General features: G+C 48.3%; 1 protein-coding gene across 4 annotated transcripts in view; it reads right to left on the bottom strand.

Moving 5' to 3' along the window:
* SAMD4A (sterile alpha motif domain containing 4A) overlaps positions 1-25,860 on the bottom strand; it is a 118,569-nt gene that overhangs the window by 34,090 nt on the left and 58,619 nt on the right. For all 4 annotated transcript variants that reach the window (XR_008462252.1, XR_008462251.1, XM_054161666.1 and 1 more), the window contains exon 3: positions 11,920-12,438. Coding sequence is in view for 2 of the 4 variants with exons in the window: in XM_054161666.1 (XP_054017641.1) it covers positions 11,920-12,438 (519 nt within the window). In the remaining 2 variants the exon portion in view is untranslated. The remainder of the gene's footprint in view (positions 1-11,919; positions 12,439-25,860) is intronic.

The raw sequence follows: 25,860 nt of genomic DNA, 5'->3' as shown, positions 1-25,860 counted from the left end.
ACAGGGATGCTGAAGAAGATGCTACTCTACACATTGCTGCTCTCTGGGTAAACACAATGCTCTGATTTGTAGGCCAATAGATATGGTTTCTCTCATACATTTATACTCGATCCACAGAAAGAACAGTGCTCACCCTGGGGGATCCTTTTACATTAGTAACATCACCACTGTGCTGAACCAAGCCTCCAAAATTATCCTAGAATTCACTGATTTTTCTATGGGCTCCCAGGGGGAAATTTCTCCCCTCTTCACAAATCAAGCCAGATAAAAAGTCTGATGAAGAAACTCTCCTTCCTACAGTCCTTTTCCACCCAAAAGAGATGTCCAAGATCATCTGCTCTTTTCAAGCAGTAGCCAGTGCTCCCCACTGCTTCCACCAGCTGCTAATAAGGATCCCTGGTCTGAGGAGCATCTGCCTGCTGAGACAGTATCAGCTTCTACTACATGCCACATTCCAGATGAAGAAACCTCTCTACCAGCTGCAAACATTTCAGGAGGTCAAGCTGGAAGATGTACATACTTTATGTAGCAATATGCAACCTGTAGGAAGCTGGGACTAAAAGAAGGATCTTAAGCCAGTTGAGTGGAGGGATTGAGTGTGAAAGCTCTGGAATTGCCAAGAAACTGGAATACAATAACCACAGAACTGTGGAATGGTTTGAGCTGGAAAGGACCTTAGTGATCATCTAGTTCAAACTCCCTTGCCATGGGCAGAGACATCTTCCACTAGAGCAGGCTGCTCAAAGCCCTGTCCAACCTGGGCTTGTACTCTTCCAAGGATGAGGCATCCACAACTTCTCTGGGCTGATTCCCTAAAGTGTCATTAAAAAATCTGTGGAGAGAGTGCAGGGAGACAGCACATGATGGAGTGACAAAATACAGGACAACATATGTGATGTATGTCCCACAATCATCACCCCACCATCACCAGGGAAATTTCACTGTCCCTTTTTCCATCCCCACTGACTCACTTGGGATTTTGTACTCCCTTGTCTCTTCCTACCCACTTTCACTCATTCAGACCAGCCATTTGGCCTCCTCTCTTGTAGGTACCATGGCCTGGATTGCACAAGACAAATTCCTCTGCATTTCAGCCTCATTTGCTTCCTCTGGCCTCCAGCTCTCAGGGGCTTTCATGCCCTGTCTGAAGCACACTCCATCCAGGCTGGTGATGTTTTATTCCTTCTCCTCCATCTTCTTCTTCTTCCAAAAGCATAGAATCTTATCATCTCCAGGAGAGAGGAATAGCCTGCTGTGTCTCCAAGGCCACTGAGGAGCAACTGCAGTATTCAGTTCCCATTATGAGAAGATGCAAATACACTGCTAAGCAGACCTGCAAGTACTGATATTGCCACAAACTGTGTCTGGAAACTGACTGGTGGAAAAGGACCTGAGGGTGCTGATTGACAGCTGGCTGAAGATAAGCCAGTGTGTGCCCAGGTGGCCAAGAAGGCCAAACAGCATCCTGGCTTGGATCAGCAACAGTGTGGCCAGCAGAAGTAGAGAAGTGATTGTCCCTCTGGACTCAACACCAGTGAGGCCACATCTGGAGTACAGGGTTCAGTTTTGGGCTCCTCACTCCAAGAAGGACATTGAAGTGCTGGAGTGGGTCCAGAAAAAATAGAAACAAAGCTGGTGAAGGGTCTAGAGCAAATGTCCTATGAGGACTTTTGCTGAGGGAACTGGGGTTGTTTAGCCTGAGGAGAAGGAGGCTGAGGGGAGACCTTCTTGCTCTTGCCTGAAAGGAGGTTGGAGTGAAGTGGATGTTGGTCATGTCTCCCAAGTAAGAAGAAACACAACGAGAAGAAACAGTCTCAAGTTTGTGCCAGGGGAGGTTTAGGTTGGACATTAAGAAAAATTTCTTCCTGAAAGGGTTGTCAAGTACTGGAACAGGCTGCCCAGGGCCACGGTGAAGTCATCATCCCTAGAGGGATTTAAAAGCTGTACAGATGTGGTGCTGAGGGACATGGTTGGATTACCAGTTGGACTTGAGAATCTGAAAGGTCTTCTCCAATCTTAATGATCCTATGATTCTGTGAAACACTGAACCCTGCCCTGTTCCCCACAGTGCCCAGCAGCAATGGGACAGCCACAGCTGCCATCACAAAATATTTTCACGCGTTCCCATCACTGCTCCAAATTAACTTAGCACAGCTTCCCGTCTCCTCTACATACCAACAGCATATGGATGCTAAAAATCAACCCTCATCATCCTCCCAAACACTCATGACTGCTCAGATACTGCCTTGCACTCGAGTTACGACACAGATCTCTGCACCACCAGCCCGTACTGCTCAGCAATCTGGGGCAGGGGGACGCTACGGTCACAGAAGCAAAGCGAACGCAGAACAACCAGCCTCGAATAACACTGCAGAACGAAAGGGAGCAACAAACTAGAGGCAAAAATAAAATAAATAAAAGAAAAAATCAGCTTTAAGGCTGCCAAAACCAAGCCATTGATTACAGCACATTTGATCCATTTGCATGCAGAGAGCTTTTCTTGGGAGCAGAGATGGAAACAAGAGTCTTAATATAGCTGGAGTGAAAATATCCTTCTTGCGCTCTCCTAACTGCACTTTGATAGGAAGCAGCCACAGAGCAGATGGTGCCTATATATAATCACCAGACCTATTATCCCAGCCTCTTTTAGTAATTTGAAGGATGTGATAACCACAAGGAGAGCAGCAAATATTCCCCCTCCCTCCTTCCTTCCCTTCCCCCTGCTAAGAAAAATATTCACACCAAAAAAAAAGAAGAAAAGAACAGAGGAGGAAGCTGTAATTATGGCAGCGATTAAAAGAATTTCCAAATGAAGTAAATAACTATTTTGTGCACTGCTCCTTTAAACCAGAAGTCAAAAGTTAATTAAATAGCAACATGTTACTGAGTCAGGAGAAGACAGCAAGTCTCCACGCAGTCGGGAAGGCAACTGGAGTCACTTTGGATGAATCCAGACCCCGGCACTTCCTCCCTCCTTGCTGCCCTCCTGTCATTTCTCTGCAGCTGCTGTTTGATGGTGGGGGGAGGGAGGGCTCATCAGTCTCCATTTTTCCCACTTGCCAAAGCCTTGAGTTCCATGGTTTCCAAGGATGAGTGATCCTCTCTGGGGGCCTCCTGCCCCATGAAGATGCTCAAGAAAACATCAAAAATCTGATTTTAATCATGTTGCAGGGGGAAAGGCAGTGTCAGAAGGTTGTCATGGAGGTGTAAAGAGGAGCTTGGGCAGGGGCTGCATGCCTCAGCCCACATGGACCCTTCCTCCCCCTCTGAAACTGCCTCTTGGGCATGCCAAAAGTGCCTGTTGGCAACTAGAAGCCCAGGGGTGAGTTGGGAAGAGCAACCCCTAGCTGTAGGTAGCTGGAGGCATTACTCATCATAACCTCTCTTCTTTCCCTTTGGGACCAAAGCAGGATCCCTCTGCCTTTCGGTGACATCTCTACCTCCAAGCATCACAGCTGACAAGAGGCTGAGCTGAGGCAAGACCAGAAGACTCAGGCACTTCATGGACAGAAGTTAATAATGGAGGTGCCAATGAGCATCCATCCCTGGGTATCTGACTCCCTGATGGAATCCCTGGCCCCATGGTGATAGTGGCTCTGGTGGTGATGAGAGCCATGGGTGCTCATGGGTACAGCAAAGCTTCCCTCAGCAGAGCAACATGCTCCCATGCAAGGAGTAACCACAGCTTACTGTCTCTTGTATCAGAATTTGACAGGCACCAGGGCAGCTGGTTAAATACACCTGGGTCTAGGAGAGTCCATCCATCAACGAAACCTCCCGGCTGTCCAAGGGGTCTGAGAGAATTACTGGGGATGTCTTGACTTTGCTCCACAGCCCAGAGAGCATCAACCAGCTGTGCTGGCAGCTTCTGCGTTGCTTCCAGGTCAGCAGCATGATTCACGAGTGACAGGAATCCCAAGGATAATGCACAAAGCCATTGCTGCTGCTTCTTAATCACCCTCCCTGAGACATCCAGGCTGCTGCTTGTAAAGCAGAGGAGGCTTTGGAGCCACAAGCTTCAAGCATCTCCAACCCCAACCTGTAGGCCAAGGATGGTGTCCTACCCTCCAACATGAATGGACAAGCAATGTGCTAAAGGCTGTGCAGAACCAGGGCGTGCAGTCCCTGCCCTGAGCGCTTACAGATGGTGATTGCACCAGAATTTCACATGCAGAGAGAGTGGGAGTGTCCCTGGGTGCTGCTGGAATAAATGTTCCCAAATTAGGTGGCCTCACTCCAGCCAGGAAGCTGTGGAACCATCACTGTGCGAGTAGGGTACAGGAATTTGGGAGTGGTGCCCTGTAAGAAGGTATATGGGTACATGCAAGGACCAAATCTTGCATATACCTGTTTTAGAAGAAGCAGTGGTGTGGTCCCAGAGGATGTATGTGTGACATGCCCTCTTTGGAGACAGCCATGTGTCACCTGCTGGCACCTAGAGCTATCCCTCCTCTTCACCAGCAACCCAGTCCAAGCACCACCCCTTCACTGCTTTGCTAACAACAGGGCTGCTTGCCAGGGCTATGGCAGCCCAGCTTGCATGAACTATTTAAGTGCCTATGAGCACCATTTGGTGTCATGAGGGCTGGCTTAGGAGAACCACACAAGACTGTATCTACCAGCAGCCAAAAGCAACTGGTGACTTCCACACATGCTGATGTGCCACCCACAGCACCACCTAGCACAAGTCACTGCTGATCCCAACCTCGATATCCCCTCTTTCTCTTTGGGACTACAACAGCACCCTTCTACATTTTGGTGACATCTCTGCCCCCGAGTATGGCAGCTGGTGAGGGGCCCAGCAGAAGCAGGACCACACATCCCAGCCCACTGCCCATGTGAAAACCCACTCACTGCAGCACGCTCGTGGGAAACTTCTTCTTCTTCCCTGCCTACTCACTCTTCTTGGCAAGCAGGTATTCACCACCCACCTGACACCCCACCCCTGGCAGGACAGGCACACAGCCCAAAAGCACTGCCTGCTGTAGGCTGCACAGATGCCCCCCATCACCACCTGCTCCCACATGAAAGCAGAGCAGGCACTGTGGGGAACACCTCATCCCCACCTCTGTCCAGCCCTTGGGGTAATGCCAGCTCTGCTTTGCTAACCTCATCCCACCAGAGCCATCCACATCCGTTCCAAAGCCATCCACTGCAGGCAAGAAACTCCTTCTTCTGCCCCAAAGGCTGTGTGGCTGTGAATCTCCTGTGAACTGTGAACACCAAGCCCCAATTGAGTGGGAACAGGAGAGCCACCTTCCTAGATGTTGGCCAATGTCACGTGTTCAGGACGGGTCAATGAATTACACTCAGTATCTAGGGTGATCCTGCTCTGGCAGGACAATAGGACCAAATGATCTTTTGAGGTCCCCTCCAACCCCTAGCACTCTGTGTTTCTGTGCCACCACATAAACCTCCCCCCATGTTTTTTTCCTTCCAGTGTAGTGTGGCCCTTGGGAAGACAACAGATAGGGTGATTGGTTTCTATGGCAATCTAAGATCCTCATGGAGATGCATTGCAGGTGGGACCTCAGCACCATGTTGCCCTTTAATAAACACACTCTTTTGGACCAAAGACACATCAAGAAGATAGAACCTCCAAGAGTTAAAGTTGAAAGGAACATGCCAAAACAGGCTCATAGGAAGAACAGAAAGCTCTCAGGCAGCTAACCTGAAGTCTCAAGGGCAGAACAGGTTCAGTTCTTTGCTCAAATACAAGAGTCCGTCAAAGATGTTTCAAAGCACTGGGCTAGGAAACACTTGAACACAGGCAGCACAAACGCTGAAAGGTGACAGACAGAAGGTAGGGACAGACCAATTTCCTGCCCAAAGTGCCTTCAACCATCTTCACCCTGAGCCCTTGCAAACAATTGCACAGCAGAGATCATAGAATCATTTAGGTTGGAAAAGATCTTTAAGATCATTGAGCCCCATTGTAAACACAACACTTCAAGTCCACCACTAAACCATGTCCCTCAGCACCACATCTACATGCCTTTTAAATCTCCTCAGGGATGGGACTCCACCACTTCCTTGGGCCGCCTGTTCCAGGGCATCACAACCATTTGGAAAAGAAATTGTATCTCATGTCCAACCTAAACCTCCCCTGGCACAACTTGAGGCCATTTCCTCTCATCCTCTCACTTGTTACTACCCTGACATCTTCCATTTAGATAAACCCATTTTCCCAGCCCTTATCTTGCTGCTGCACACCCACATCCTGCTAACCCACAGGGCTTCCACACTGCAGTCTCCCTCCCTGTACTCCATGACCACCTTGGTGCCTGCAGTGGTCCCAGGATGGGATGGCTCACCTGGCCACCCTGCTCGAAGACCATGTATGGGCAGTGGGAGCTGGGCTGACAGAACACATGTAGCTGGCCCATCCACTCAAAATACCCTGGCCAGCAGACCACCTCATGGAGAATGGGCACATCTTGCTCTGGTTTGCTTTTGGACAACCTCCTGCTAAACTGAGGGTGAGGGCCATGGCAAATGGAATGGCCTCAACAGCAGGAAGCAACATTGGCTATAAAACACACCTCTGCAATGACTATGTGAGATCAGCAGCAGATTTTCCTCAGCAATGCTAACATGCCAGAAAGCTATCACTTCTGTCCTCCAATGCTGCTACCATCTCTGATGTCTGATGGCTTTCAGGCTGAGGGCAGCTGACTGTTCATCTCCTTACCTGCTGAATGATGGTGTGGCCCATATCTCCCAGGGACCAAGTGCTTGGAATTTATAGAGTGGCCAGGAAATATCTCCTGTTCAGAGCTGAAGTAGAAGGTAACAGTTGGACTTGATGATATTAGAGATCTTTTCCAACTAACTGATTCCCTGATTCTATGTCATCCTCAGTCTTTGTCCCATTTGCTGTTGTATTTCTGCACATCCTGCATGAACCTGAGAAAATAACTCTGCTCACACATTATCTGTTTTTATGGCAACTCTGGTTCTAAGCTACAGATTTAGCAAGATATTGTAGCAATGAGACCTTGGCAAAGTGGATGTTCTCTGAAAGTCAGGTGCAACACGAGAGGGCATGAACAAGACAACAAATGCCCCTGTCTACCACCACTGAAAAGCTGAAGTGTAATAAGAAAGGCCAAGAAGTTTTTCTCAGTCCATCAGTAAAAGAGGAAAAAAGCAAACACCGGAGGTGGCCCCACCTGGCACAATGAGTGCCAGTGTGCCAAGTCTCACTACTCAGCATGGCCAACTGAGGAACAAGCACCTGAAGGTAATTCCTGAGCACAGACCTAACCCTCCCCCAGCAAGAAGAGCTCATTTGTTTGCTTGGCTGCTGCAACCTTATTAAGACATTTGAACTCTTCTGAGCAAGCCAAGCAGCATGTGTGGTTGGCTCTGCATGGGAGGAAATGTGTCTCCCTGCACGAGTCAGACCTGTGCCAAGGATGCACAATCCCCTTCGGGTGCTGTTGCAAAGCTGCGCAGAGGTGAGTGTTATACTTGCAAACTGCCCATAACCCAACACAACCCAAGTGATCCTGTGGGTGAAAACATACACTTAGAGAACTGGAGAATCATTAAGGTTGGAACTCTAAGATCAAGCCCAATTGTCAACCTAGCATCACCATGCCCACTAAACCACGTCCCAAAGCGCTACGTCTACATGTTTTCAGAACACCTTCAGGGATGGCAAATCCACCACTTCACTGGGCAGCCTGTCCCAATACCTGACCACTCTTTCAGTAAAGAATTTTTTCCTAATATGTAACCTAAACTTCCCCTGAGGCAACTTGTGGCCTCTTGTCCTATTTCTTGTTACTTGGGAGAAGAAACCAACACCCACCTTGCTACAACATCCTTTCAGAGGGCTGTAGAGAGCAAGGAGGTCTCCCCTCAGCCTCCTTTCTTGAGACTTGTAATCACTCTTGTTATCAAGCCCAGCATGGGATACTGGGTATAATGACAGAGTCATTTCCAGAGGTGGTGAGTACAAGAGACAGGAGAAGAGTCAAGAAACCCACACTTTGAGCATGACAAGAGGTTTCTTGCTGTGGGATATCTGGCCCTTAATTCAAACATCTGGGGCAAGGTACTGTTGCTCCTGCAGTAAAATCAAGACCTTCTGCCCCTGTGCTGAGAATTGCTCATGGGAACCTGCTCTCCACAAGAAGCTTAAGTGCCCTGGCACTCCACCAGTGGTGAGAGCACAGGAGAATCTCACCATATGTATAAGAAGGAATACTGTTATTCCCAGGTTATACACTGGGAGCAGAGGACCAAGACACTCATCCAGCAGATGTGTATCAGAGCCAGCAACCAAACCCTTACCTCTTTAGCTGTGGTTCCACAGGCTGGCTATTGCCAACTGGAGTTGCTATCACTTCTGACAAACCTTGTGCTTTTCTTTCCCTTTTCTTGCTCACAGACCTTACAGTCCAAATCAGACCTGCATCCCAACCTCTCAGTGCTGCGCAAACATATTTAACAGCAAACACTCCTCCTCAGAAGAGGAGGAGTGGGTGGAAAGGAGAGGGTGGAAAGCAGAGGGTTAAGCTACACCATACTTCCATTTGACACCCAAAACCTGGCATGCCATCAGCTCATAGCCAGTGGAACCAATTATGCAGGGGAAAGGAAGGAGCTGGAGCTCCCACACAAGAAGCTCTGGATCTACAGCTCTGAAAGCCTGCTGCTTTTTTTCTGTCCTTTCAGAGCTTCCAGGCCCGGCCTCCACTGCAAAAGTGTCGTGCAACCTGGGGGGTTTTCAACCACCACCTGATTTGTCTGCAAAGCTTGGGGCTTCACCCTGACCCCACCGCATCACGAGCAGCTCTAGCATCCTGCCCACCTATGCTCCTAAGTCCATGCTGAAGATACCTTTCCTCCTGGATCACGAAACCTTGGTTGTAGCTCAAGCTGAAGCTCAAGTTCTGCAGGGTTGTTCTGAGAAAGCAGTTATGAAGATGGAGGAGATGGGAAGGAGCACAAGAGCTTCTGTCACTCTGGGTTAAGTCCATACCTTTAGACTGCTCTAGAACCAAACCCATTACTCATGATGCTGCTGGTCTTGCTCCTGAATCACCATCAGTGGTGTACATCCAGAGTAATTCCTTCAGAGCACTCCCTGCAGAAGCTGGAGGACTCCAGCAATGTCTCCTCAAACCTTGGCCAACACCAACCAGCGCCCTCAGAAGGGAGCTGTCAGTGAACCAAGCCTGAAGCAAAGCTGAAAGCCTGGGTCTAGGTCGAGTCAAAAACAAGGACAGATCAAAACAAATTGTCACATGAGCTTCAGCCACCCATATTTAAACCCTGCACAGTAACAGCATTACACCTAATCATGCTACAGTATCAGAAGCAAGCACTTCAGGCAAGATCACCACGTTACCCCTCTGGGAAAGACTTTGCTCCATTTTAGTGTCAGGAACAGGCTATGCCTTTGCAGGGGCAGGTTGGGGGAGGTTGTACCTTGCAAGGGTGTTGTTGGTTGCTGGATTAAGTCCTTGGCCAGATAAACACCTCCAAGTAAGGGAGAATTTAAAACTAACAACGCTAAAACTTAAGCAAATTGCAACGGTGTGAAGGCTTCACTTTGGAATAAAAGATTAATGGACATACTGATTGCCTCAGGGGGCTGGGACAAAGGCTGGCAGCCGTGTTTGTTTCCTAGCATCTGCCTGTGGACTTATTGTGCTTGTGCCCAAGCAAACATTGCATTAAGGAAGCTTATGAACTGACACATCAAGTGCAGTCAGGTTGTCTTCAGTTCGGCTCACAGGTTGTCTGAATGCACTGCCACCAAAATACGTTAGCAGGAATTACAGCAGCTTAACGTTTAGAAGTAGTCAAAGCTGTGTTCAGATGCCTGTGCAAAGCCACCCAGCCAGAGAAATGTGTGTTGACCCCAGTGTGATGCTTGGGGAAAAGGTTTCCTGAATATTGGCTCAGAATCTTGCAACTCACAGCAAGATGAAGCAAGCAAGCTGCCCCCAGGGCCACTGAAGGAAGTTACTGCAGGATGCTGGGAAGGACTGGACCTGACAAGGGCTGCTGTACTGGGACTGACAGCATGGGATGCCACAGCAAAGCAAGCAGCAGAAATGGAGGAGGGGTATGGTTTTCCACCAGAAGACCAGGTTAAAGTGCAGGGCTGTAGAGACCCACAAACACTCTCGATCCACTGCTGCACACACCTAGTTCTGGAGAACTCAGGAAAAAGAACACAAAGGAGTTTTTGAAAAGCCTCCTTCAAGACCTAAGGTGTCTTGCAGAGCTCCAACCACTGTCAATGAATAACCTGCTGCACTCATCAGATCTCCTTGCTTCCAGACCTCAGTATGAGGAACTAGAGCTCTTCTGAAGCAACCACTTCCCACTGCCCCCCTGGTGTCTAAAGCCTCTGAACCTCCAGGCATGCACAAACCACAAGAAGAATCCAGCAAAATAATCCCTTGAGAGGTTTAACAGACCAATTACAGATATATTTACAGTTCTTCTCACCCTGCCTCCTTGTTAAGCCTTTCCCATGCAGCTTGGTCACCTTGAGACAGTCCTCCTCTGCAGTGCAGGGACTTGGCTCTCGGAGAAGCTGAATATCACACAGTCCCATGGTAGCAGAAGCCAGAGCTTCACAGGGACAGGGAATTGGTGAAGCTGAGACCCTTCTGCTAAATGCCTATGTGGCAGTGCAGGCAGCACTGCCTGCAAGGATGGATACTGCAGAGGTGGGGACAAGGGTGCTACAGCAACAAACCTGGAGCCACTTTTCATATCATTGTCAGTTTGAAACGGCACCTAAAAAAGTGCTTATTACTGCAGAGGGAAAAACCCAGAAGCCTTAAGTGACCATTTTAAAGCTTTCAGCTATTTAATTGTGGCTTTCCACATGCTGGTAGAGAAGTCAGCACCCTCACCACATGAAGTCTCTCCTCCCCAAAGTGTTCTCTCCAACCCTTATATCTAGGGAGATGCCAAACACCTTGGAGAGACCTTCTGAACACCCCGAAGTGAAGAAGGATGTCCAGCCTTGCAGGTGAGATGATGGCAATCACCCAAGCTGACAGCAAGGCAGGAGTGATAGCCCTCCACAGAATGAGCAGGTAGGCAGAGGAGCTATTGAACCTCCATCAGAAGATGCTTTGCTGCTCTTCTCCCAAGGATGGCTCACAGACATCAACGGTTGCTTTAAAAACCATCTATAGCTGTCCTACATCTCCACACAAAACCAGTGATAAATCTCCACCCTTGGTGTTCTGCAGTACCTCCAGGTGTCCAAGCATTTAGCTGGGCTCTGCACCATCCATCACTCCCACCAAAGCCTGTCAGGGCCTGACAGGCCTGAAAGAGCTATCCAACTCTCCTGGAAAACACTAAGGACTTTGCATCTAAGTCCCCCAGTAACCATGAACTTCACAGCTCTATGTGCTACAGATACAAGGAAATGTTTTCAGTTATGCCCTGAAGATCATGGATTCCAACTCTGCTTCCAAAAATAATGCCTGAGCTTCAGGGCCCCAATCCCATTTTCTCCCAGTAAGTTGCCAGCTCACTTTTGGACTTGCCTTAAGTCCTCCAACTCACTTTTGGACATGAAACATCAGCTCTTGAAATCTGAACTGCAAATCTAGATGGAGCTACATGAAATCAAAGGGGCTCCCTTCTATAATGCGCATTATTTGCTCTTAGAGCTTGGCTGGTTTTCCCTCCTCTCCAGCTGCCAGGCTGTTAAAATCCCACAGGACCAGAGAAGAAAATACCCCCCTAAAAAAGCAGGTAGGAAATAAAATAGAAGGTAGGGGGAAGAAAAAAGGAGTTTTCTATGGCCCAGATAAACTTAGCCCCTCTGCTAACCACAGCAAAGCAATGTTTTCTAGAGGGATGAAAGGGGACCACGCTGCGAAGAACGGTGGTGTGCGGCCATTCCCAGCGCTTCCCATGGATACTTACTGGTGCTTGTGCTAGTGCCGATGGTGTTGATGGTTGTGGGGACGGAGGAGGAGGAGTAGAGGGGCAGATGGCCGTTCTCGCAGGCCAGGTTTTTGTCCTGCCAGCTGGAGGCGCTGACGCTGATGCCCGAGTCTCGAGAGTTTTGCCATCCGTTGAGCTTGTCGTCGGAGTTTTGTCTTTGGTGATAGTAGTGCGCCTGCCCGTAGTCCACCGAATCCGACCGGCCTCTGGTCTGGCCACCAAAGCCACCTGACGTGCGGTCCTCCAGGTGGTTGAGCCACATGGCCAGGGCGCTCCTGTCCTCTAAAGAGGTGGCAGGGTGTATCAAGGCGTAGGACAGCAGCTGCCTGCTCTCCTCGATGTGTTGGTTGTGTTCGATTGAGTGGGCCAGGATTTTAGGCAAGAGTTTCATGTACTCGACTTTTGCCTCGATGTTCCCAGGCTTCAGTAAAGGCAGGTGGGTTAACAATAGGGAAATCACTTTATCCTTGGATTCCTGTTGCCATTGATTAATGATTCCTGTTGATGGAAGAGGAAAGAAAACAACAGAGTTAAGAAATGGGCAAACAAAGCTAATAAAGAAATAAATAGATCCTGGCAGGGTAAATACGACACACCAAAGGGATGCGTGTGTGCGTGCACTCAAGAGTGTGGCCAGCAGGTTGAGGAAGGTTCTCTTCCCTGCCCTAGTGAGGCCACAGCTGGACTACAGGGTCCAGTTCTGGGCTCCCTAGCTCAAGAAAGACAGGAAACTACTGAAGAGAGTCCAGTGGAGGTTGCAAAGATGCTGAGGGGACTGGAGCCTCTCTGTGAAGGGAAAGGCTGAGACCTGGGGCTGTTTAGCCTGGAAAAGAAGAGACAGAGAAGGAAGCTTCTCAATGCTGATTAATATCTAAAAGGCAGAGGAGTGACAGGATGGGGCCGGACTCTTTTCTATGGTGCCCAGTGACAGGACAAGAGGCAAGAAGTTCCACCTAAACATGAGGAAAAACTTTGCTGTGAGGGTGCCACAGCCCTGGGGCAGGCTACCCAGAGAGGCTGTGAGTCTCCTACTCTGAAGAGATTCCAAACCCCTGTGATCCTGGGCAATCTGCTGTGGGTTACCCTGCTTCAGCAGAGGGGTTGGACTAGAGAATACCCAGAGGTCCCTTTCAAATCCCCACCATTCTGTGTTTCTGTGGTTCTCTCACACCATTCTTTGAGCATCAACCAAGTGTACATGTGGATGATGTCACTGCTCTCTAAAATCCAAAGTAATGACAAAGTGTGCCCATTGGACACGTAGGAATTACCAGATACTCCTGATAAATCACTAAAAAAGCCAAATTACACCCACCTCTATGACTGCATAGCTCCACTGCTGCTACCCCTAATGTTAATCAAAGTCCTAATGTGAGCCAAATTTTCTGTATCTTTGCAGATTACACAAAATGCCACACAAAATCACTCTGTGGATAAACTGAACCTTTTAATTGCTTCCAACCTTCCAACCAATGGTTGCAAAATGGAAAAGGTCAGGATACAAATGAGCAAGAGCTACAAAGGGTGAAAGGAAGAAGTATCCCAGAAGAAGGATAATAACCAAGCCAGGGTGTTGGTCGATCCACCAGCCTGGAGCAATAAGCTGCTACTGAGGTACTGAGGGAAGGTCTCAGCTGAAGCAGTCAGAGGGCTGTTGCTCCTCTGTCAGCTCACAGCAGATAGGAGATGTTTAGAAGACCAGAAAATTTAAAAAACAAGGGGGAAAAAAAGAGCAAACATTATGTGGAGCTTGAAAAACATGCAAAAGGAAAAGCCAGGGAATTACAAACTGGTCACTTAACTTGAACTCCTGGAAAACTGATGGAACAAATAATGAAACAACCTATTTGTAAGCACTTAGAAGATAACAAGATGATAAGTGACTGCCGACACCCATTTGTCAAGAACAATTTAATTTCCTCCTGCGACAGAGCAACTGGCCTGTGAATAGCTGGAGAAGCAGTTGGAGCTGTATATCTTGATATTCATTAGGTGCTGCTGCACATGGCTTCCTCAGCAGCACACCAGAGACACACACGCAGGTGAAACTGCTTTGTGGGCACACAACTCATCAGAAAACCATACAGAGAGAGTCCTTACTGGTGATGATTCACTGTCAGACTGGCAGGATGTGCTAGGCAAGGAGACTGTCCTGGATGGCTGTGTCATTACCCAGTATGTCACTGGTGATATGGGTGATGTGAGAAATGTATTCAACATGCAGGTATTGTGCTAGGAGAAATGAAGACATTCCAGAAAACTGGATTAGAAGTCAAACAATGTTGACATCTAGAGAAAAGTTAGAAAAAAACCAGCTGTGTTACGTAGGTGCAAACATCTGCATGCAGGTGGGAATAAATCTCTGCAGCACCAGCAAGCCTGCCACCTGTCTGAGAAGTAAGGACCAGTGTGGACTCTTCATGTCTGCTACGGATTGCAGTAATACATTTGAACTGCAGCAACAGAGAACAAGGTCAGACATGAAAAGATGACCTCTCAGAGGCAAGGCAAGTGAGGCACAGAGAGAGATTGCTTACAGACGCTGAGAAATCTCTGTCACAGGAGTTTTTTCTGAACAGCATAAACACCAGCAAAGGATAGCTCAGGATCTACCTAGACCACCCTACTAATTCTTCCCAGCCCCAGGTCAGCTTCTCCTTTCAGTCTCTTTAGCAGGCTGTGCAAAGGATCCCACAACTGAACCATCCAGTCAAAAAAGGACTTTACACTCATTGCCCAAAACTTCACCAAATGAAATGATCTGAGCTCTTGTTATTAAAAAACCCAAACTTTACATTCTCTCTCTATATCTGCTCTTCATCTCCTATCCAGACTGCAGAGGAAGCTGCTCTAAAGCGTTCATTCACCTTGTATTCTTCATGGGGTTTTGAGCTGGGGCAAACCAACCCACCCCAGTGAAATAAAGACATGGACATCCATCTTTAGCATCACCCAACAGGTTTGGTCTTGGGAAGACTCACACTTCCATCCAGCAGCTAACACAACCCTCCCACCAACCCATGACCTAGAAAAGGGCTATTCCAGAAGGGCCTTTTCCCAGTTACAACCAAATCCTGCACATTAGATCTCTGACACAATTGTGGTGGTGAGCATCACTCAACCCTCCAGTTTTGCCTTCCCAGTTTCCAGGCATCCAACCATTTTAATAGGAAGCCACTAGATGGCTTGCTGGAAACGCCGATGGCTCTCACTGGAACTTTCTGCAGTGGTATTTACTTCTCCACAGACCCACCCCTCCTCCCAAGCCACTTCCCAACCCAACCAATGGTGTTCCTGAGCCATCTCGTGCTGCTGCTCTGAGAGGTGCAAGGAATGTGGTGTGGTATAGCTTTGGTGGAGAAGGAACTGCTTTGTTTACAGGAGAAGAGAATTCTTGCACTCTGGGTGCTATCCTGTGCCCATGGAGATACTATGAAATTGTTTTGGGAGCTAAAAAATGGGATTTAGAAAAGCAACACTCAGCCTAAGTGAAGTTGTACAAGTCACATAAGCACAACAGGACTCAAGGTCCATCTCCCTATTTTCCATATGCAGATGTTTCTTCTCTAGGCAAAGCTTCCTTCAGGGGCTTAATCTGATCCCTTGCTCCTGTCTCTCAACCGCTACCTCTCAACAAGCTGCATATACATTGAGGACTTATCTTATTCTCTCCCCTTCTCCTGCAAAGGGATGTTCCAATACCCTTATCACTCTCACACATTGTTATTGGGGCAATTCAGCAGCACTTTCAGGATGGCACAGCCAAACCCCAGCCTGGCACCACCTGTGGCTTGGATGAACTGAGAAACCTGACAATCACTGAAAAAAAAACATGAATAAAAAGAAGCTGGTGCCACTTGTATGTAGAAACTAGGTAGCAAAATACAGGGAGATGAAACAAAGACTGGTGCAAACTGGGCACAGAGGAGGAGGCAAGTGGTCATGGCTGGAGCACCTCCCCTGTGGGGACAGGCTGCAAGAGTGGGGGCTGTTCAGCCTGCAGAAGAGAAAGCTCCAGGGAGACCTTAGAGTGGCCTTCCAGTACCTGAAGGGGGCTACAAGAAAGCCGGGAAGGGACTTTTTACAAGGGTTTGTAGTGATGGGGTGGGAGGGAAGGACTGAAGTTGGCAGAGGGGAGATTTAGACTGGATATTAGAGAGAAACTCTTTACAGTAAACATGGTGAGACATGAACAGGTTGCCCAGGGAGGCTGTGGATGCCCCCTTAATGGAACTCTTAAAGGCCAGGTGGGGTGAAGCCTCAAGCAGGCCTGGTCTAGTGGAAAGTGTCCCTGCCCATGGCGGGAGGTTTGCAACTAGATGATCTTTAAGGTCCCTCCCAACCCAAACCATTCTGTGATTCTATAATTCTTCTTCCACGCATAGTGTGAGGCTAAAGTCACCACTGGAGAAAAACAGGATGGTGCCAGAGCTGCTTCTTGGGAAACCTGTCTCAGACCTTGCAAATCTTGTAGGTTTGAATTCACAATGCAAAAAGATGGAGCATTGGTCTGAAAGCCTGCAGACGGAAAGGGCCCTGACTGGGCCTGCTCTTCCTCTCATCCACTAGCAGGATGTACACAATTAAGCAAAAATGGAAAATAATTAGATCTGAAAGGGGGTTTGCTCTCTCTCTCTCTCTCTAAGATGGGGCAGAAGATCAGGATTAATCTGCCAGAAAATAAAAGGGATCTGGAGAGGGCAACATGGGGGAAGTAAACCTGGAGCTGCTTCTGCGCAGGAGGAAGGGGGATGGTGACCCCTCTGAAGCCTCTCTCTACCCCACCTCTGAACACAGGAGATCATGCTGCTTCTCCCTACCTACACTTCATGACATCTGGAGCATCTCATACTTTATTGCCAGAACAAGCCCCATCAGTTAGGATGTGGCCTGGTTTTAGACTGCCACATCCCAGGGTTCTGCCACACAACCTTAGAGGTGTATGGGATTGCAGGCATTAATTAGAGCCTTATTTGACTCTTCAATGGTGCCCACTGACGTGACTAGGGGCAGTCAGCACAATCTGGAACCCAGGAAGTTCCATCTGAACATGGGGTGAAACCTTTTTCATGTGAAGGTTCTAGAGACCTGGAGCAGGCTGCCCAGAACAGTTGTTGAGTCTCCTCTGGAGAGATTCCAAATCCGCCTGGACATTGTGATCCTAGGCAAGCTGCTGTGGGTGACCCTGCTTTAGCAGGACTAGAAGATCTCCAGAGGTCCCTTCCAACCCCCACCATTCTGCAATGCTTTCTGTCACAAGGCTTTTGCTGCTCTAAGGGATGGCAAGATAACTGATATTTGCACTAGGCAAACCTGAGCATAGAAAATGTCCCAAAGTTAGAAATTCCACCTTGAAACTCCCCAGAATCCCTGTCCTGCCTCCCAGAATCCTACCAGCATTTTGCAGATAAGCTAAATTAACAACTGACTTCAAGCGTGCTAGGGAGCCAGCTCCCATCCCATCCTGTGCCCCCTGTACCAGGATGGGATGGGAACTGCTGGACTCCCCAAAAGAGAAAATCCCAATTTTTTTATTGCAAGACTTTTTTTTCCTTGGGTCAGAGGCCAAATGAAGATCAGATGTGAAACTACCTTCTAACACAGGATTAACCAGCAGGATTTTGCTGCTATACAGCACAGCTGATGCATGTGCAGGGTGTCTGCATATAAATCTAGCACCAAATATAGCCAGGTCCTGCTTCCAAGGCTGAAACCTGCACTGTGCTATGAATAGGTCCAACTCTATTCCCAAAGCTGGGGCTTTCTGCCTTGAGAAAGAGGTGGTTTGTCAATTTCATAAGCACTCAAGGTATTTCTCTGTCACAAATCTGCTTAATCACTTCTGGATCTATGCAAACTGTTAATTGCCTTCATGTCCTGTGGTGATGGGTCCACCTCTAGTGCTACACTGTATGAAGAATCCTCTTGACTTTACTTTGAACCTGCCTCCTGGTAGGTGACCGGGTTCATTCAACTGCCAAAGAGGCACACGGAGGTCCTGAAGCTGTGAATGATGTACTAGGAACAGTCCCAGGTTTCCCAGGGTAAATCTAGCCTGGATAGATAAAGGCAGGGATACACACAGTCCCTCCATTTAGAAACCCAGAAATACCTACCAGCCTGTTTCTTCCTTGTGTTTTTGAGTTTTGCAAATAGACCTCTGGTCCCCAAGTCAAAAACACTGACCCTACAAAGAAGGATGGCAGTGAAGAGCTGTCAGCACAGGTACATGATAGTGCATGTCTCACTGGGTGAGATGTCTCCAAGGAACAACAGCAGTGCAGGATCATAGAATCACCCTCGCAGGGGTTCAATGGGACCTTGGGGAACCATCCAGCCCAACTGCCTGCTGAAGCAGGGTCACCCACAGCAGATTGCCCAGGATCACAATGTCCAAGTAGGCTTGGAAGCTCTCTAGAGAAGGAGACTACACAGCCTCTCTGGGAAGCCTTCTCCAGGGCTCCAGCACCCTCATAGCAAATTCTTCATGTTCAGATGGAACCACCTGGATTCCAGTTTATGCCCATTGCCCCTTGTCCTGTTGCCGGGCACCACAGAAGGAGTTTGGCTCCATCCTCTTGGCCCCACCCTTAGCTGCTGATCATCACTGAGAAGATGCCCTCTCAGTCTGTTCTTCTCCAGGCCAAACAGCCCCAGGTCTCTTGGCCTTTCCTCCTCACAGAGATGTTCCTGTCCCCTCAGCATCTTTGCAGCCCTAAAGGGATATTTCTCAAGTGCTTAAAAAGGCGCCAAAACCCAAACATCCCAACCAAGACAAACCTTTTATTTTGGAAATCAGAAATTGGGCTCTCCTGTTGTCACATACAACTTCTCAAATTTCACAAGTGAGGAAGACAAATGTGTTGACTGGGGTTTTGGCAAAGTGGGTGAGATGAATGCTGTGTAATTTATGAGCTAGACAACAGCTTATCATGAATAACACAGATAGCAATTAAAGATTGGGAAGTGTTGTAAAACTGCCCAAGGATTCCTGAGTGACAAAGAGTACCTTCAAATAGCAAGCTTGGCATCATGGCTCCACAATGGCATGTCAGTGCAGTTAAGGGCTCTAGTTGTCAGTAAATTGCTCTTAAACTACTGTTTTATTATGCCCTTGCTTTCCATTAAAATGCCTCAAAAGACCACTTGGATAATTTGTCCAAGAAAGAAATGACCAAGAGTTAGATGTGCACGTGTTGATGGCACCTACCAGGCAGCACCTTCATGGCAGGGCTGCCTGACTACCACTCTCAGATGTACTCATAAAGGAAAAAGGAGTTTGCACCCAAAATGTAGATGTGGATCCCCGATCTTACAAAGCAATGTGCTGCAGTACTAGGGATTGGAGGGAGGAACTGGGTGCTCCTGGACAGCAACCAAGCCTTCCTAGGGATGGACAACACTGAGATTTTCAAGTCCTGGATGGCCAACAGCAAAGCAGAAATTCAATCTCTGCTTAGACAGCTTGCAACTGTGGTAAGCAAGCCTGAAATCGACAGCCCTGGTGAAAGCAATGGCTATTTCTGGCTTTGCAGGAAGGTTGTGCAGGAGGCCTTCCTCAGCAGCTCCCAGACAACAATGGGAACCTCTTCCCATTGTTTGCTGTTTCCTGGATTATGGATGCAGCACTGGCTCTGGGCGATGGGCACGGCTCTGTGGAAGCACCCACTGTTTTGGCCAGAGGCAGAAAAATTGGTACCTGGACTCCTCCAGCTGCAGAATGACCCAGCAGCACATCACATCCCACCAGCTCCTCCATACACCCATGCAAGATGCTGCATTTCCATTCAAATCACCAAAATCTGCAGTGACCCAAGACATTGCCAGAGTCAGCCCCAGTCTCTAACACCTATTGCACCTGCGTGGGGGCCTTCGTCAGAGCAAAAGGTGTCACAACATTTGAGCCTGCATGTGAATACAGCCCAACAACTGCTGCTAGGCCAAAATGGCATCTCCCAGTGAATGGTCATCAAGAGGCAAATCCTAGTGCTCTGTCTACTGGCAATTGGTTGTAATGTCTCCCAAGCACTTTGGTTTTCCTCCATTTCTAGTTGATTATGACAGAACAAGAGGAAATTACCTCAAGTTATGTCAGTGGAGGTTTGGGTTGGATATTAGAAAAAATTTCTTTACTAAAAGGGTTATGAAGCATTGGAACAGGCTGCCCAGGGAGATGGTGGAGACACCACCCCTTGGAGGTGTTTAAAAGATGCATGGATGTGATGTTGAGGGACATCGTTTAGTGGCAGTAGCTTAGCAGTACCAGTGGGATCCTGAACCCAAAGTGAGCAGTTAGACTTGATGATCTCAAAGTTCTCTTTCAACCTCAACAGTTCTGTGGTTCTATGATTGTATGAATTTATCTGGTTTAAGCTTAAATTTATCTGTCTTTAGCTTCCAGATAAATTCTGGCCTGAATTAGAGCTCCTTGATGTCCTGCATTTTCCCAAGAGAAGGTACTCAGGATTCAGCACTCAAGTCACCTTCCACTCTTTTTTTCTGGTAAGCTCAGCAGAAGCTACATGTCCTGTCTCTAACAGGCCATGGCTCTATACTCATTAATCTTGAGCCTGTGGTAACAGTTCTGGTGACTCTCTGACTTCCAGCACCTGTGTGAATTGGGTTGTATGTGGCTTAATGAAAAGCATAAGTGAGGTGCAAAGACCATACCCCATCTCACAAAGGGTGGACTGTAGCAAAGTTCATAGAACCATAGAATTGTTTTGCCTGGAAGTGATCTTTAAGATCAACAAGTCCAACTGTTAACTCAGCACTGCCAGCTCACCACTAAACCATGTCCCTCAGCACCACATCTGCATGGCTTTTCAATCCCTCCAGGGATGGTGATTCCACCACTTGGCTGGGCAGCCTATTCCAGGGCTTGAACACTCTATCAGGGAGTAATTTCTTTCTAATATCCAACCTAAACCTTGCCTGGCACAACTTGAGGTCATTTCCTCTTGACCTATTCATTTGTCACAGGGGAGAACAACCCCCACCTGTCTCCAGCCTCCTTTCAGGTATTTGTAGAGAGCAAGAAGGTGTCCCCTCAGCCTCCTCTTCTCCAGACTGAATAATGCCAGTTCCCTCAGCTGCTCCTCATAAAACCTGTCCTCTAGACCCTTCACCAGCTTCACTGTCCTTCTTCGGACCCGTTACAGCAGAAGAGCAAAAACGGAAGAGGTCTCAGCCACGAGTCAGAATCTACACCAAGCTTACCAACCAAGGGCAGGTTGCTCCAGTCCCAGCTTTCCTGCAACTGCATTTACTTGGCTGTGAAGTGGTCCCACTGCCCTCTACCCAAATCTTCTTTCCACACAAACCTCTGCTCTGGCTCCTACCACAGCAGCCTGACTGCAGGTGAACTGTGGTGTGTTGCCAGACAAAGGGATTTAATTATTATTTGCAGTAATCACCGCCGGCGCTCCGACCCATTCACAATACCTGGTTTGGGTGAATTCACACCAGTTTTCGCAAGCCAGCCTCACTCAAAAGACCAACATTAAAGAAAACAATGTGAGAACCCTGTTGGAAACCCTTCTCTGTACCCCATCCAGAGCACATCAATACCCTTGCTGTTAAACCTGGAGGAGAAGCCAAATAAGCAGAATTTCAGTGTGAGCCTTTTTGTTATTGCAACTGATGCTAATTAAAAGGAAAAACAATCTCAATGATAAATGTTCCTGCAGACCTGCCAAGATGGAATCATAGAATCACACAATACACTGGGTTGGAAGAGACCTCTACAGGTCATCTAGTCCAGCCCCCTGCAGTCAGCAGTGACACACAGAATCAGAGAACTGCTGAGTTTGGAAGAGACCTTTGAGATCGTCAAATCTAACTGCTCACCAAGAGCTCACCATCCCACCGCTACTGCTGAGCTACTACACCACTAAACCGTGGCCCTCAGCACAACATCCACACATCTTTTAAATACCTCCAAGGATAGTGACTTCAACACTTCCCTGGGCTGCCTGTTCCAATGTCCCATGAGACACAAAAAAGATACAAAATGCTCTGCTTAGGCTCCTGCAGGAGAGCACTGGGCAGATATGATCTCCAAGCTGTTGATTTTCAGTGTAAATACATCTTCTGTGAAGTGGTGGGGCTGCTCATGTGAGAAAAAGCAGACAATAAGTTCTAGAAACACGTGGAAAAGTGGCTACCTAACTTCATTCGATCACTTTGACAAGTTTATCATCTCATAAAATCATAGAAATGTTGGGGCTAGAAAAGACGCCCAAGATCACCTAGTCCAACCACCAACATTCCCAAGTAGGGAAGGCTGCTCAGAGCCCCATCAAGCCTGACTTTGAATGTCTCCAGGGGGATGCCTCCATCACCTCTCTTTTCCAGTGTACCACCACCCTCACAGTAAAGAACTGGAATTGGAAGCTGACACTGAGATGGCGGTGAACCTGAATCCTGCTCCTTGTCTCACTGAAGCTGATGCAGAATGGTGGCCAATACAGTAAGAAGACACCAGTGGTGTTTCCAAACTCATCTATGGCCACGAAGCTGCAGTGCTGAGTGCAAACCCCATCGACCTCCTCCAGATGGGCTGGGATTTATGCCTGTGCTAGAGCTGACCTCAGCAGAGAGAACGAGGACCAGGTCCTGAAGACAGCAGGAGCTGTGCCAAACAACATTGTGCCTGCTAGATCTGGCACCTGGGGCTTCCCAGCACCTCCCATCTCTCTGTGCTGCAGCATCTGTAAGGGGTCTGCTCTGCATCCTGAGGACCACTTCTTCCCAGATCTCCAAAATCACTTGTCCCAGTGGATAAGGTGGGATTTCATAGAGGAAGAGCCAAGAAAACCTTGCAGATGGTTTTTTGCTTTCGCTCCCTCCTATACAGGTCTACCAGTCTGACTTGGAGAGAAATGTGGAGGGTAGTGGTGAAGCTCTTCCCCTATAACACGCCTTGGCTAGAAACCAGGAACAGCCAGAATGTCTGCCCTGGACAACAGGAAGGCTTGAGGACCACTCTGCATTTTCTATCCTGGAGCATTCACTCCAACAGCTATGAACCTCTAGATCCATAGATTCTTAGAACGGTTTTGGTTAGCAGGGATCTTAATGATGATCTAGTTCCAACCCCTCTGCCATGGGCAGGGACACCCTCCACTAAACCACAGGTTGCTCAAGACCTCAAGGCCTCCTCTAGGTCAGATTCTGTGCAGATTTAAGTGCAGGTGGTATCAGGGCACCCCCTGGTACCAACCCAGGGGATGAAGGGATTGAGAGCGACCCTGTGAAGAAGGACTTGGGGATACTGGTGGAGGATCACTGTGTTCAGCCGCACTGATGGATGAAAAGCTGGACATGATCCAGCACCATGTGTTGCAGCCCAGACCCAGCCATGTCCTGGATTGATCCCCAGCAGTGAGGTCAGCAGGTGGAGGAAGGGGATTCTGCCCCTCTGCTCGACTCTGCTGAGACCCCAGATGCAGTGCTGGGGCCAGCTCTGGAGTCCTCAGCACAGAAGAGACATGGACCTGCTGGAGTGGGGCAAGGGGAGGGCCATGAAGATGATCAGAGGGCTGGAAGCATTCTGCTGTGAGGACAGGCTGAGAGAGTTGGGGTTGTTCAGTCTGGAGAAGGGTCCAGGGAGACCTTATTGCAGCAGTTCATGCCCCTTCAACGTCCTTTTAAAGGTCCCTTACAAACCATTCTGTTTTTCTATGACCTCTTTGAAGCGCAGAATGACCTTTTGTTCATCAGCACCCATAAGGACAGGACAGATAAACACCTTGTATCATGCAAGGGAAGTACATCATCTCCCATCTCCAGCACCCACAACCCACCTTGCACCACGACTCCACAATGGTGCCAAGCAGCACCAGCACTCGACCAAAAATTCACCAGTGAGGAGCTGCAACCTATCTGTTCACATGGTGCTGGCTGTCCTCCGTGTTCCCAGCAGCTACATCATATTCTGAGAGGCTAAAAATACAGTAAGTACTTTCCTAATGTTTCTTTTCCACCTGGGCAGTTGCTGTAGACAAGCTCTGAGCAGGAGGGGAGGTGAACAGACCAGTGTGGATCCAGGGAAGAGATGTCATAAAAATGGAGCAATAGGCACAGCATGTCCCACAAAAGGAGGTGGCCGGGGAAGTCCCTGCTGCAGGCAGCACAGTTTCCTTGTAAGAACAAATGCAAGAGCTGCACAGCCATCAAATGCAAAGCATTTCTGATCACACTGCAGGATTCAGCACTGGCAGGAGCGCAGAGGACTTTACAAAGGAGCATCTTCTCCATCTTTAATGACTGAGATTAAGAAGCTCCATGGAAATTAACTGTGCAGTATCGCTTTGACTCGTTAAACATAACAGTGTGAATTTACCCGCTGAAAACAATTCTGTCCGAAAAACACAGCCTTCTTGCAACCATCTCCAGCATCCCCCCGCGTCCAGGTTCTGCAGCATCCGCTGCCAAGCACCATGGACAGATTTGCTGGCACATCTAGGTTGTAAGAAGCATGCTGGCCAGTGTTGGCCTCATTTTCAGTGTTTCATAAAAGGTGTGGCCCTGCCAGGCAGTGTTCAGAGACAAAACATAGAACCATAGAACGTTCTGGGTTGGAAGAGACCTTTAGTGGTCATCTCGTCAAACCCACCAGCAATCAGCAGGGACACCTTCAACTAGAGCAGAGAGCTCAGAGCCCCGTCCAGCTTGACACTGAATGTTTCCAGGGATGGGGCATCTACCATCCCTTTGTGCAACCTGGACCAGTGTACCCTCATCATAAAAAAATACTTCCTTATATCCAGTCCAAACCTACCCTCCTTCAGCCTAAAACCACCACCCCTTATACTGTGACAACAGGCCCTGCTAAATTTGTCCATCTTTCTCATAGGCCCCCTCCTTCAAGCACTGAAAGGCCACCACAAGGTCCCCCTGCAGCTTTCTCTTCTCCAGGTTGTACAACCCCAACTCTCTCAGCCTGTCCTCACAGAGGAGATGTTCCACCCTCTGATCAGGTTATCGTCCAAGGTAACCTGAGGTGGATGTGGATGAACACCAGAGAGCTGGCTGCTGCATCTTGAATGCACTTCACTTTTGAAAACCAGCCAATTTCTTGCAACTCTCCTTGGGAAGCCAGGTTGAGGAGCAGGAAACCATCTGACATACAGCTTCTGGGAAAAAAAAAAACCAAACTCAAACCAAAAAAAAACCAGAATAAAAACCCCAAACCCCAACTAAATAAAAACCCCAAATCCCTGCAGGGTCTAAGACACCATCCCTACACTACTCACCACCCTTTTAAAGTTAGTTCTCTTTGGGCAGCAAGTTCAGCTGTTTATTATTGGCAGCTCCCCCCTCCATCAAGCTCTCCAAAGCAAAGGCAGCCCCATCAAGTGTCCATTCTATAGTATTGGTTCCTTCCTTGTATGGTGGAAATGACTGGAAAGAATGACCCCAGGCTGAGCATCTCAAGCTGGGACTGTACTTCTTCATCTCCCAGCGTTAGCAGGAGTTGGGAATTTTGGCACTGAAGCCAGCCTCAAAGACAACCCTCCACCAGACCTTCTCATCCTGTTACCCCAAACAGGCTGACAAAACCCTGCCAGCAGACAGAGCACAAAGCTCATCGCTGTTTGTCTGAGTTCTAAATTCAAAGGCAAGCAAAATTCCCATTTTTTTGTCAGGGCAGAACAAAGTGGGAGATCCCTCAATGAAAGATCCCTTCGCTCATGCTGAGAGCCACAAGGACAGGAGTGCCCGGCCTTACTGTGCTCCAGAGCGAGCAGAAAGAAAAAGGACTTTCCCATTTTTTATACTGTTTTCCCCCTCTTACCTCATGAGCCTGCCAGAACTCCAGTTATTAGGAGGCTGTTTGTACAGACCCAGGAGCAGTGTATTTTTAGCACCAGAGAATCGCATGGCATGATCATTAAGCCACTTCTGCAGACAGCA

This window comes from Dryobates pubescens, chromosome 5 (genome assembly GCF_014839835.1).
Source record: "Dryobates pubescens isolate bDryPub1 chromosome 5, bDryPub1.pri, whole genome shotgun sequence".
NCBI classification, from domain to species: Eukaryota; Metazoa; Chordata; class Aves; order Piciformes; family Picidae; genus Dryobates; species Dryobates pubescens.
The sequence above is the reverse complement of the archived record's forward strand: the minus strand, read 5'-3'. Positions and strand labels throughout refer to the sequence as shown.